This window comes from Corapipo altera, unplaced genomic scaffold (genome assembly GCF_003945725.1).
Source record: "Corapipo altera isolate COAL_440 unplaced genomic scaffold, ASM394572v1 268, whole genome shotgun sequence".
Classification (NCBI taxonomy): Eukaryota; Metazoa; Chordata; class Aves; order Passeriformes; family Pipridae; genus Corapipo; species Corapipo altera.
Window position 1 is genome coordinate 1,795,115 of NW_020884901.1, and position 12,840 is coordinate 1,807,954.

Here is a 12,840-nt window from a genome sequence, read left to right on the forward strand (position 1 = left end):
AATAGCAGGTTTGGATCTCAGTGGATTCAGCACACACCCTATGTCTTACAAAGATGGGTAAGGCCAATCCTGTACATCTCAAATGCTCCTTATTGATGATTCCCATCATCTTGAGGTCAGCACAAACCGACTCTCAAGTCCTCAAAAGATGAACATTTTGCTTCTCAACAGCCGAGAGTGGGACCACCAGGTTCCTGATTTCCCAGCCCACATGCCCAGTTTTGGCTCTGAAAGGGCTCAGGATGGAGCCACAGGCTGGCACTACCCCCCACTGCTCTGGCAGTGTCAGAGCTGAACTGCATCCAGGATCAGCTCTGTGATGGGAAATGGTCAATGGACTGGACAGCAGCACACTGCACCCTGTCCTGCCTGTCCCTGCACAAATATTCCACATTTCCCTGGCGTGTGGCCCGGCCACGGTTCATCTCTTACCCAGACAGGTCATTCTCTATCACCATTTTCTGGAGCCCTGCAGAGATGCTGTTGCCAGCGCTGGGCGTGGAGGCGCCGTGGTCGGCGGTGACCGAGACCTGCACGCAGGCCGGGTTGCTGAGCGCCGCGTTCACGTCCCTCAGGATCCGGGGCAGAGGGCCCAGCTTCGTGGCAGTGCCCTGGGCAGAGGAGAGAGCAGAATTACTACCAACATCTTGTGCTTTTGGCTAGAGAACCGTGGGCTTTGCCAGCTGCTGCACAGTCCCTTCAGTGAATCACACTGACAATATTTCCCCCATCATTTCCACCCCCTGGGTACCTGCTCCAGTTGGGAAATGACTTCCCAGAGTAGTGAGTGCAACGTGGACAGTTCCCGGCCCAGGTCGATGTAGCCCTCAAAGCCAGCTGTGTTTGAGATGGTTTCAGGATTGGAAATCTCCAGGAGAAACCTCTGCATGTTAGTCCATTCATGTTCCAGGAACTGATTCATAAAGGACATGTATTCCTCTTTGCTGCCAAACCTATCGAGAGAGCAACATGGATTTCAGCTAAATCCTGTAAAAAGAAGGGCAGTTCACAGAAAGGGCAGGTACATATGCAGGTAAGAACCCTCCTCTGGCATCTGAACCCTTCAGAGCCTTTGGGATTCCTGGGCTGCCAGCAGGCACCCAGCACACCTCACTGATCATGGAAACAAAAGTAACCCCAGCCTGATCCAGCTAAGTCCTCATCAGTGTGGGATCTCCACAGCACAAATGGAGGTGAAAGCTAGAGAAACACAGGAGCTGTTGGTAATGGACCCTCTCTTACTGCTGGGTCAGGGCACAGCCTCCAGAAACAGGACCTGTCACTGGAAATCAAGATGCTGTCACAGCAATCACCCTCAACTGCTGGCAGTAGGAATCCTGCACTCTTCAGCAACGCAGGCACAACTGCTCTGGGGCTCACCCTGGAGAGCCACCCCTGTAGCTGGGCCAGCTTGGGCTTCCTGCCACCTCCTTCTGCCCTCCAAGCACTCCACCCTCACTCGTGTGTCTTATTTAGAGCACAACAGGGAGGGCCTCATGGTTGGGCTGTCTCAGCTGCAGTTGGTTCTGTGGGACAGGCCCGGTGCTCAGGGATAGCTCTGCTTGATCACATTGGCTTGACTAATGTCAGCTTAGTTAAAGAGCCTTTCCTTGAGTGCTGGAAATCTGAAAGCCCTTTAGTCAGGGATTGGTCAGGTGTACAGAGAATTCCTGTCACAGAGTGTAACACACTTGTACATCTCCCGCCTGTGTCCCGTGCGCGTTCGGGCGTTCCTGACTGTGGGTGTGAGCACTAAGCCAGTCTCCAGATCTAAGAAGCTTTAGACAGAAACTGTCCATTCATGTTACAGAAAGCTCATCATTTTGTTATCAGAGCTCAGGATAAGGAGCTCAGAGCTGCAGCCAGTGAAAAAGATTTTCAGAAATCTCTCGCTTTGTTTCCATCAAACCAATGGGCTTAGTTAAGAATTGATGGTGTCCCTGTTCTCTTCTCAGGCTTTCCCAGTTCAGACAGCTGCATTTTAATAGCAGGGAAGGTCCCAGAGCTCAAAGGAGGGACAGAGCACACCACTGCTGCTGGTTGGGTCTGGTCCCACACCCGTGGGACACCACAGGACTATGTCCCCGCTGCCATCCCGCTGCTCATCCCTGTGGTCAAAACAGCCTGTTTTCCTGCTCATAAAACACGTCCTGTTTTGGAAACTTTAATGATCTCCCTGACCCAACAGTCAGTCCCAGAGCGATGTGGGGGGAAAAGCCAACAGGAAGCCCACAGGCTCTTTCCAGCGAGGGAAGGAGCAGCGGGTGTGGGATCCACGTGGCTCTGCCCACACACCCAGAGGTTCCTTCCCCCCTCCCACAGCCCGGCTTACTTGGCGAAGTTGGCGAGGTTCTGGGTGACCTTGGCGATGAGGGTCAGGGTGCGCGCGGTGCGGTCGTCGGGGTACTCCTGCAGGAGGCTGAAGAGGGACGGGGACATGATGGCCGGGCACAGGAACCGCAGGAACAGGGAGGCACTGATCAGGCGCTCGCTGATGTCGGGGCGGCCCCGGTTGCTGCACTCCTGTCGCCACGAGGCAAAAACTTCTTTGAGCTCCCTTGGGAAGACGCTGAAAGGACAGAAGGGCAGGCAGTGTCTGTCAGGGTTAGAGCGCCAGGAGACTCAAACCACACGGGAAAGAGCTGCTCTGTAGAGCTGTGAGAGGGGCAGCTTCCATCAGCCCAATGTCCTGGTTGTGCCGGGTGCCAAGACCCTGGACAACTGGGAAGGCTGGGATATGAAACAAACTGTGCACAGCAGCTTATCAGGACTCAGCTGGCTGTGCCATGAATCACCAGCAGCTCCAGGGTCTCCAGCACAGCTGGAGCTTGGAGGGAGGGCTCTGCAAATTGTAATACTCCTGTTCAAGCACCTGGATCAAATCCCAGTGTGCTTAGTACAAACACAGAGCCCCACCGGAGTTACTCCAGCCTTGTAGCTGCACAGACCTCAGCTTGCCTTTCCCGGATGCCAGAACTCCCCTGGGTCCAGCAGACACTCTCTGCAGCAGCCCTTATCGCTGGAGAGCTGCTGCCTGTTCCTGCTCGGCCCTCCCCAGCCCCTGCTCCCACCTTATCCTGTTCCCAGCACGTGTTATTTATTCAGCTGGATACTCCCACCTGGGAGAAGGCTAGCACTGGGTCCCACCGTGGGTCCCTGTGTCCCTGGCACACAACTCCCACCACCCCAGCCAGGAACCACCGTGCTTGTCTCACACCCTGAGCTGATCACTGACAGCCAGGGGTACCAAAGCAGGGCGAGGGGGGGTTCAGGCTGCATTTTAGGCCATAAATCCCCTTTACAAACAGCCATTTCTGAGGATGGTGTTTCCCAGTTTTGCTGCAGGGACTATCTGGTAGAAGTGAAGCAAAGCCAGCTGGCCTGTCCCCTCGGTGGGACTGACTGCCCTGGGCTGAACTGTTCACAACCAGGAAGGGGAGAAAACCATGGGAATTGCATGGTCAGAGACACCAACAGCACGAACCAGGTGGGAGGCTCCAAAAGAGAGGAGTCCTCCTACCCATCACTGTCCCTGTGGCAGCACTCTCAGGGCTCTGGGCAAATACAGGGACAATCCTCCAGCCTCTGCTTCTCGGGGCTACAGACACTGCTCACCAACACCAACTGCCTGCTCCTTGCCACAGCCACAGAGTTCAGGACCTGTGGGGTTTGGGGTCTGTCAGAGGGGCAGGAGCCCTGCAGCCACCTGGCCATGGCCTCTGGCCCTGCAGCCGTTCTTCGAGCCCGCAGGCAGAGCCTTTCTCCAGTTCCTCTTTACCCTTCCAACATGCTGCTGACACTCCATAAAAGTGCCTGGCAAATGCTGCCATCCCGTTCAGCTTTTGCTCTGTGCTGGCTTCTCACTTTCACTCTCATGAGCTTCTACCTCGAGCTGTACAAATAACATTAGCCACCGTCTTCGGCTGGATAGATTCTCCTCTGTCTTTGGCTTGATCCACACAATCGGACAAAGCCCTTTTTCTTCACGGTATTTGCCCAGAAACAGGAGAATCCTTTAAGCAATTTAAGGCTTGAATGATCGGGACAGGTTGTGCAGTTACTGGAAAGTAAACCCCTGAAATGCAGCCCCGGCTGCGCGTTCCCCATCAGGGGCTGGAGCCCATGGAAGTTTAACTGTGCCACAGCGGATGGAATTCAGCTCGTCGGCTTTATGTGACAAACGGGCCTGTAATTCATTACCCAACTTCCCAGTAACGAGTTTCCACATGCTGAAATTCTGCTTACACTGAAACTTTCCAGATGTCCAAATTATGTCATAATTATAACAATTTTCGGTTATTGTAAACCCCTTTCCTCCGCCTGCCTCTCTCCGCAGATGCGCACTCCAGGCTCTATTTAAAGCAGGATCCTTGGCTGTCAGGATACCTTGGCCAATCCCAACACTCATCAGCCCAATTAATCCCCGGGAACCGCTGAGCACAAAGCACCGAGGGGGAACCACTCAGAGCAGCAGCTCAGCTGCTCCAGCCTTCCTTGGAAGAACGAACTTCCTGTGCATTCCTGACTCTCCTTAGGTCACTTTTCAAGACTATTTTTAGAGTGACCTTTTAGTGCCGCTTTGGGTATTTTTAGGAAGACATTAATTCAAACAATTATAATCCACTGGTGACTAGAAGTGGTAAATCCCTCCTGGGAGAGCAGATAAATGCCATTCCTGAGTCAGAGTTGTTAATTGGCCCAGGATAAGGGATAGGATACCTGTAAAGAACCTGCCCTTTGTGTACCTATGGTGGATAACAGCAGCCTGAGGGAACCTCTTGCTCCTTGCTGTCTCCCTGAGCAGGATCAGGAAAAGCAATTCCCTTCCTGGCTTGCAGGAGGGCACACTCAATATCCTGGGAAATTACTTATAATAAGTTTTCTGACCTCAACACAACAGCTGGGATAGGAGAGAAAATGATAAATCCTCATTATGAAGGACTTCCTTCCTTCAATATTATCCCTAGCTGATGCTTTGCAAGCAACAGAGTTGCTACTAAATATATTAATAAAAACTAAGCCCAGATTTTAAGCAGGAAGGCTGGAAATCCAGCAGTGGGACAAAAATGCTCCTTCTCTCACGATCAGAATAAGAGGCTCTGGGTATGTTAGCACAAAGCACAAAGACAATATTTTTATTTCTCCAAGTAAAGACAGTCACAAGCCCATCTTTTCCCCCTTTCAGGTCACCTTTGCAGGCAGCAGGGGCAGGGGCTCCTGGCTCCCAGTTCCAGCAGGAACACCATGAGCACAGCACACACAACAGCCAACTCCACAGCAGGATACAGCTGCCTCACTCCGACAAATCTGGGATATTCAGGCCTGTCCCAACTGGTAGCAAGAACCTTTACCCTGAGAACAAACAACTCGGAAATGCCTCCAGCTGCATACCAGGACCTGGGCCAAGGAGGCAACGGGCTCCCATCGGGCTCCCATCGCGCCCCGGCAGCCGCCCGGGGCTGGGAGAGACAGGGGTTAACCCAGAGGAATGTGGGATGCTGAGCCAAGCAGCAACCTGGGAGAACAGCAGCATCCTCCCAGCTCCAGCACTGCAACCAGGGAACATCTGCCCAAACAAAAGCTGCCTGTGCTGGGTCCCTGCCTGCTGCAGGATTTCAGAGCTTCCCCGGACACTCAGGGAGGTGCACCCAGACTGATTCATTCCATGGGTGGGAGACCCAGGACATGCATTTCTGCCCTTTACTCCAGAATTTCATACACATTTGGCATCAAGTGCCTCTCTGAATGGGTCACATTGGCAAAGGCATTTTGTGTTCTTTGACTGCAGTGCCCCAGTGACCCTCCAGCACCTCTGAAAACAAAGGTGATGGAGAGGCTGTTGCACCCCTAGAACTGACACCCCAAACTCTGGCAGAGCAGCAGCTGCTGTCTCACCTACTCCTGGACCACCAAGACGTGGGCAGGGCCCCACAGCTCCCCCTCCAAAGGTCCCTGACAAGCTGCTATGGGACAGGTCCCACCACCTGCAGACAGACAGACAGACCCCTGGCACCCTGCCTCACACGAGCCGAGGGAGCGACACTCCCGGGACACCCACCAGTAGGAGTTGATGATCTTGCAGAAGGCCAGCTCACAGCACATCTTCAGGTTGCCCTGATGTTCAGGAAGGTCTGCAGATGAACACTTGCTGGGATCCACCTCACAATTTTCATCTGATTCGTACAGTGCCTTGATAAATTCCCCTGGAAAACAGAGAGAGTTGGTGATGGGTTTGGAGACACTAGAGGAGCCTTCCAGCAACTCTGTTCCTAAGCCCCAGTGCCCCAGCAGCTCCCTGGCACTCCATCACACTGGAAGAGAAGATGGATATGGGAGCAGGTGGTGACCCCAGAGCCCCAGCCAGCTCTCCAGGAGGGCCCAGGAGAGCCTGGCAGTGCCTTGGGAGCTCGTAACCAGCACAGCACACCCTGCACACGGGTCCTGAGGAGCACATTCCATACCTCTTCCCCAGCTGGCAGCTCTGCCCCCGTGGCTGTGGGATATTGCATCAGGACTCTGCTGCCAAGTACCCGCTTCCACAGCCCGACCCCCCACGCTCCAGTTCCAGAGATGCTCCCTCGGGCTAATCCAGCAGGAAGGATGCTGGCAAGCTCTCTAATTATTGGTAGCATGGCCTGCTACTGCAGACTGTGCCCTGGCACTGACAAGCCACTGTGATTCACAGGAGAAACAGGTAATTAAAGGAAAGAAACAATTTACTTGGTTTATTTTGAGCTGAACATCACACGAAATTAAATGAAAATATTTCTCTGAGATTCCCTGTGCTCCTGTTTGTTGCCTGGCTGCTCCTCACCCTTGCAGAGGCTCACACTGTGGCTGCTGTGCCAGCTCCTGCTCTCGGGCCACCCTTCCCCCTGGGGTACCTGGGCACAGCCCCCACACCCGGCTGAGGGGGTGTCCCACCTCGAGAGGGGGGGTCAGTCCTCCATCCCAGTAGTGACCAGGGGCACCAGGGGATGGGACAACAGGGATGAAAAGGCACCCTTGTTTAGCTTGGGTGATGTTCTGGCAGAAAGGTCTGCTTTGGTTTTCTTCTCATTCCAGGTGGTTTGCTCCTAATTCCTGTCTGCCTTGGATTTTCCCATCCTCTTTTCTCCCCACTCCAGTCTGCATTCCTTCCCTATTGCCAAAACAGATTTTAATTATATACTGGAGAGTCTCTCCAATGTATTTTCAGCTCTACCAGGGAGCTCTGTAGCCACTCTGCTCACCTGCAGGTGATGCCTGCTGTTCTTACCTGGCCCCATTACCTGCTCCATGGCTCCAGGACAGTGCCACGCTGCCCTGGGGCACCTTGTGACACGCAGGGGAACCATCTCACTGATAAAAGGTCACTCACAACCAGCATGCCAACACTGAACAAGAACCCCAGGCTCCTGCTGCACAAGATGGGCCTGGCAGCACTGAGCCCCAAAAAGGGAATATTTCAAAATTCTCTGATTTCATTAATATTCCAGTTTTTGAGAAATTATATGAGATAATCTACTTACAGTCTTGCCTTCAACCAGAAAGCATTACAAGGCAGATATAAATAATATTCTTTTTGCTATTCTTGTAGGCTCTCTGTTGCTTTGCCTGAATTTGATCAATTATTTCCCTTTCCTCAATGCTGTCATTATTATTATTCTCTTAATAAAGTATTTATGCTTCTTTTCTCCTTGTTAAAATAACACAAATCCTCTAGCAGGAACCCAACACACTGAAAAATTAACACCTCAATAGAAACTCTGCTCATCCCGCTCTGGGACGTGGATCCAACAGAGCTGCCTCTGGCTGAGCTCATTCCAAGGCAGCCTCTCCCCATCCTCCTGCTGTGCTGCCTGCACGCAGCAATTCCTTCCTGACCTGCCCAGAAGCAGAAGCTTCTAATTATTTTCATTTGCATCAAGAGAAATATTTTTGGAGCCATAAACAGAGCCAGCACTTAAAAAAAAAAGAGAAAGCACCAGGAGGGTTCCCAGCGCTGGGTGATCCGGGAGGCAGCTCATCACTGACTTGGGAGATCTCTTCTGACTCGGGAGCGCTGCAGGAGCGTCTCTGGTGGGGGGTGTAAGGGGGGAAGGATTCAATCAGCCCATGACAAGGCCAGTGCTGAGACAGAAGACCTGGCAGGCAGCATAATGCCTTCAAACATCCATTTGTTATCTCCTCCGAGAGCAGAGGGAAGCGCCAGCTCAGCGGTCACCTTCCCCTGGGAGCAGAGAGCTCCTCACAGCCATGTCCACTCTCAGACCTGCTGCCAGAGAGACCCTCCAGCAGGTAAGTGCTGGTGCCTCTGATGGCCATCAGGGCTCAGGTGAAGGTCCCCACCCTGCAGCTCGGAGAACCTCTCTGGGCAAGACCTGCCAATGCTCTGTACGTACCTAAGGCATCTTGCAAGTATTTCTGCCCCACCAGCTTCAGGTATTCTTCGATCGCTTTGGTGGCCAGTGTGTTCTCCCTGAAAATGAGATGCTCATTCTCACCACAGCGATCAACTTCAGACATCATCAGGTCAGTCAAGAAATCCTGGAAAGCAAAGCCCATGGTGGGTCACACACAGACACGTGCTGGTCCCGCAGAGCAGCCGCCGCCCCGGCCCCAGGGGAGGCCCCACCTTCGTGAGACACCCAAGGGTGTGGAGGTGCTGCGGGTGATCCTGTGTGTGCACCTGCCTTGCTACCTGCCCAACTCCCTCAAAGGGACAAGAGGAGAAATAAACCTCTGGAGAGCCCCAACTTTTGCCCCCCAGCGACTCATCCCAGACCTGTGCTGCATTTGCCCCTCCAGCAGTGGCTGGGCTCCCAGCACCCTCACGTTTTGTGGGTGAAACCTCTTCTCCCCTGTGAAACGTGGCTGTGTTTGGTGTCCAAGTGCACTGCTGCAAACCAGGGCCATGCTCCGATGTCACAAGCTGTGCCCACAACTAATGGCTGAGAATCAAGCCTGGATATGCACTGAGATGCTCCAATGCCCTGTTTTCCCAGTATTCCTGGAGATAAACAGCACTGCAACAGAGCCCATTTTGGGCACATTTTTGGTCTGATGTGCACACAACCAAACCCATGGGCTGTGATAATCCTCTGTGCTGCACAGCAGTGGAAGGAGTGAGCAGGAGCAGCCTCTGACAGCTGCCCCTGCCCCAGTCTGGGCTCTTGGATTGCAAATTCTAGAGGAAAACCAGCATTTCAGAGAGCTCCAAATCTGCTTCAGTCCCAGAGTTCACTGAGCAGAGGGTCAGCAGCTCCTGTGCTGCAGCCAGGGCTAATGCAGGAGGAATGCCAGGCAGCTCCTAATGCTGATACATTTCTCTGCACTGCTCATGGGCAGAGCAGCTCTGCCCATGCCTGGCTCCTCCTCCTGCACCAGGTGCTGAGTGTCACCACTCACCTGGATGACAATGGAAAGAGGGGCTGGCACTGTGCAAATCACCCTCTGACAGCTTCCCCACGCAGGAGACAGAGAAATGTTGACAGACACATTCACTTCCACAACCAAGGGCACCTTCTTAAACTCCCTTTTACTAAAACAAAATAATCTGCTCAGTAACGACCTTCCACTAAGAAATTCTCCTTCATTGCTCATGGCAGTACCAGTTGCAGCCCTGGTTGCTGGCAGGGGCAGGAGGAGCACCCCAGGCTGCCACGCAGTGTCCCAGGTCCAGTCCCTCCCATTCCCAAGCACAGCACAGCTCCCAGAGTACCCAACAAACCCACTGCTCCCACATTCCCACAACACTGTGACTGGGACCAACCTTCCTCCAAAAACCTTCAAAAAAGCCAAAGAAGGAGCTTAGGGCTAAATAAATGAAAAGTCACTTCCATTATTTCTCCAGTCAGAAGATGCCCTTCCTCAGATCCCGCTACGTCTGCAACGCTCCGGCAGCTGCAGAGGCAAAAATCCCTCCTGGAAGCAAAGCACAGCCTCCCCCTGCTTTTTTTTCTCATTTTGCCCCTTTTATCAGCCAAGCTGGAATGAAACTTTAAACCCTGCTCAAATCCCGTTAGCTGCTATCTGGGTAACTCTATCACCTTTATCTTCCCGGGGCTCTCCCAGGGTACGTTTCAATTCCAAGCCACTGCTCAGGCTGACACAAGGTGCTGATTCTTAATTAGCAGCCACTGACCTTGGCTTTGCTTGATTCTCTTTCCTGTCACTTTCCCAACATACTAATCACCTCAGGAACACCGAGTTTTACAGCGTCTCTCAGCCAAGTGTTTGCTTTTCCCCCTCTTGTTGGCTGAGGACTGGCTGCCTGAGCCCTGGAAACCCAGGGGCCAAGTGGTAGCCAGAGAAGATGTGAATTTGGATGATTTTAGCTGATCTAGAGAATTCACTAGAATTTAAACAAGGCAAAATTCCATGGTGGGACTCAACACAAAGCCAGAAATATCCCCTGGAAATCTCTGCTGCTGTTGTCATTCCCTATGGAGCACCTGCAGCTCAACAGCTGGGAAAGGGAACCTTTGTCTCCAAAGTGTTAAGGAAAGCTGTTGAAATCCCAGAGAGCTCCATTAGGGCACAGCACCCAAAGCTGGGCTTAGCACGGTAGAGCCTGGCCTTGTAACTGTGCAGGGGAAGAGGGCAGAGCCAGGACACCCAGTAGCATCCCACAGGATTCTCCCTGTCCCTGCAGCCTCCCTGGGCTGCAGGAGCCATCCTGCTGGGCTGTAGGACCTGTTCCTGGGATGTACCCGGGGTCTCAATCCCCCCAGCCGGTGTCCTTGGGCGAGTTCCTCCACAGGGACTGCTCTGGGCAGCCGTGGGAAAGGCGCCTCGTCCACGGGTCAGTTCCCATGACATCCTATCCTGCCACTTCTGTCCCAGGGCCAAGGTCCAGACCTCATCCTCCAGTCCTTCCCTCCACACAAAAAAGCCACATCGGCTCTGGATCACACTTGTGGTATCTCTGCCTTAAGTACTCCAGCAGCCAGCACTCAGAAGACACAAATGGAATGCAAATACTTGTGGAATCCCTCCGGGGGCCTCACTCACCCACATACAAGGTCCTGAATAAAATGCAATAACTAAAGCCAATAAAACTCCCTGTTTCTGAGCAGCACAGATCAGCAGGGGGTTGTTTTCAGTTAGGGCCCCTGGCAATGGAAGAAAATAAGATGCTTTATTTCATTACATCGGAGTCGAGAGGGGAAGGAAAAGGTCTACAGTCAAAATTAAGGGCTGTGCCAGTGTTCTTCAGGCCTGTTTCCATGTTTATTTTGAGGCTTTTTGCTTCAGACTGGACAGAGCTGAACCTGTGAGACCCCAGTCGCTGCACATATGCTGATAAAGAAGAGAATTCATAAATAAATAAATTCAGAGCAGACAGCACAAGGCTGTGCTGGTCTCCAGTGCTTTGCACACAAACCAAGCATGAGCCCACGGCAGCATGTGCTATTCCAAGGCAGCTCCTCCACAGCTCCAGACATGTGGGCAGGAGCCTGGCAGCCTGATCCCACAGCTTGCCAGTGCCAAGTGAGCCCACCCTACCACTGAGGGGTCTGTCTACACCAAATATCCCCATCCCAGAGGGTTCCAAGTGCCAGTCCCTGTGCCCAGGGGCGTCACTGGCAACAACTCCTGCCCCTCCAGTTCCTGAGCCTGGGAGGCAGAAGGATGAAGGCAGAAGGATGAAGGCAGCTGGGTGCCTGGCAGGGCTGTGGTGGGAGCAGGAGAGCTTTCCAGGGAGCCAAGAAACAACACAAGTCCTGCAGAATATATCCTGTTCAAAACCAGGAAGGATTCTGCACCTCTCTCCCTGGGGCAGGTCCTCCTGGCCAGCTGGAGCCCGTGGGGTGTCAGGGAGCTGAGGAGACACCCCCCACACCCCGTGGGGGTCACACACCCTCCGGGCTGGGGCCGATCGTTCCCATATCGTAACTGACTGGTGGGCAGATTGACTTTGAAATAATAAGGTTCTCCAAATCACAAGCCTGATTAATAGGATTGACTTAACCTTAAGAGGATTGAATTGATAAAGGTAATAAGATTACTGCTTATTTCAAAGACTAGCTCAGAGTCCAGCTGGGCCTTTATGCAAAGGTGAAAAACACCAGGGGTCGGTAGGGCTGCAGGTTACAGGTGGAGGAGTGCTGGGACACACCTGCAGGGGAGGGAAACGTGGCACTCAGTGGTGCTGAGCTGTGCAAGGAGAGCAGTAGAGGGGCAGCAACTGGGTCCTGGACAGACCACGTGAAACCAAGGACCCCAGCCCCAGTCCTAGACTGTTCCACCACACAGGTCCTCTGAGAATCTGCTCCAGACACTTCTCTGCCAGGAAATGTAGTGCTGTGCCCTCCTTCAAGCCCTGGAGCTCATCCTCAGTGCTTCTGGCATATTCTAATTCTCCTTGGGAAAAGGCAGCGAAGTGACAATGTCAGGGTTAACACACAGGAATCTCTGTCCATCACCTTGCTCAGGGAAATGAGAAAACCTCAGGGATACAGCACCAACACACTGAGTGACCACTCCTTATGAGGGCAGAGGGGCTGGATCCCACACAGGAGGCTTGGGAAGTGCCCATCACCCTGAGAGTCAGATCCCTACACTGATCCCTACACCCACTGGTGTTCCCAGTCCTGCCAACCACCCTCACTGCTCTGCCTGGAGATGGGGAAAAACAGTGGGGATGCTCATAAAACTGATTAAAGGACTGATTAGCTCCACTATGGCTGCTATAAAATATTATCAGAGAGATAAACTCTTTGTGGGGGAAATGATAGGGCTGCTGCTGGTCTGTTTGTGGCTGAACATGCACAGCATCCTCACTTCCCTGCGTCCTCAGCCTTTCCAGGATGGAGAAGGGAGCAGTGCTCCCTGCAGGGACCAACTGAGCCCTGG

The 12,840-nt window shown here is 53.1% G+C and overlaps 1 protein-coding gene across 9 annotated transcripts in view; it reads right to left on the reverse strand.

Moving 5' to 3' along the window:
• Positions 1-12,840, reverse strand: part of DAB2IP (DAB2 interacting protein) — a 201,740-nt gene that overhangs the window by 14,839 nt on the left and 174,061 nt on the right. For all 9 annotated transcript variants that reach the window (XM_027650219.1, XM_027650216.1, XM_027650217.1 and 6 more), the window contains 5 exons: positions 8,385-8,529; positions 6,059-6,203; positions 2,333-2,569; positions 752-953; positions 433-611 (listed from right to left, as the gene is read on the reverse strand). In XM_027650219.1, the coding sequence (XP_027506020.1) occupies positions 433-611; positions 752-953; positions 2,333-2,569; positions 6,059-6,203; positions 8,385-8,529 (908 nt within the window). The remainder of the gene's footprint in view (positions 1-432; positions 612-751; positions 954-2,332; positions 2,570-6,058; positions 6,204-8,384; positions 8,530-12,840) is intronic.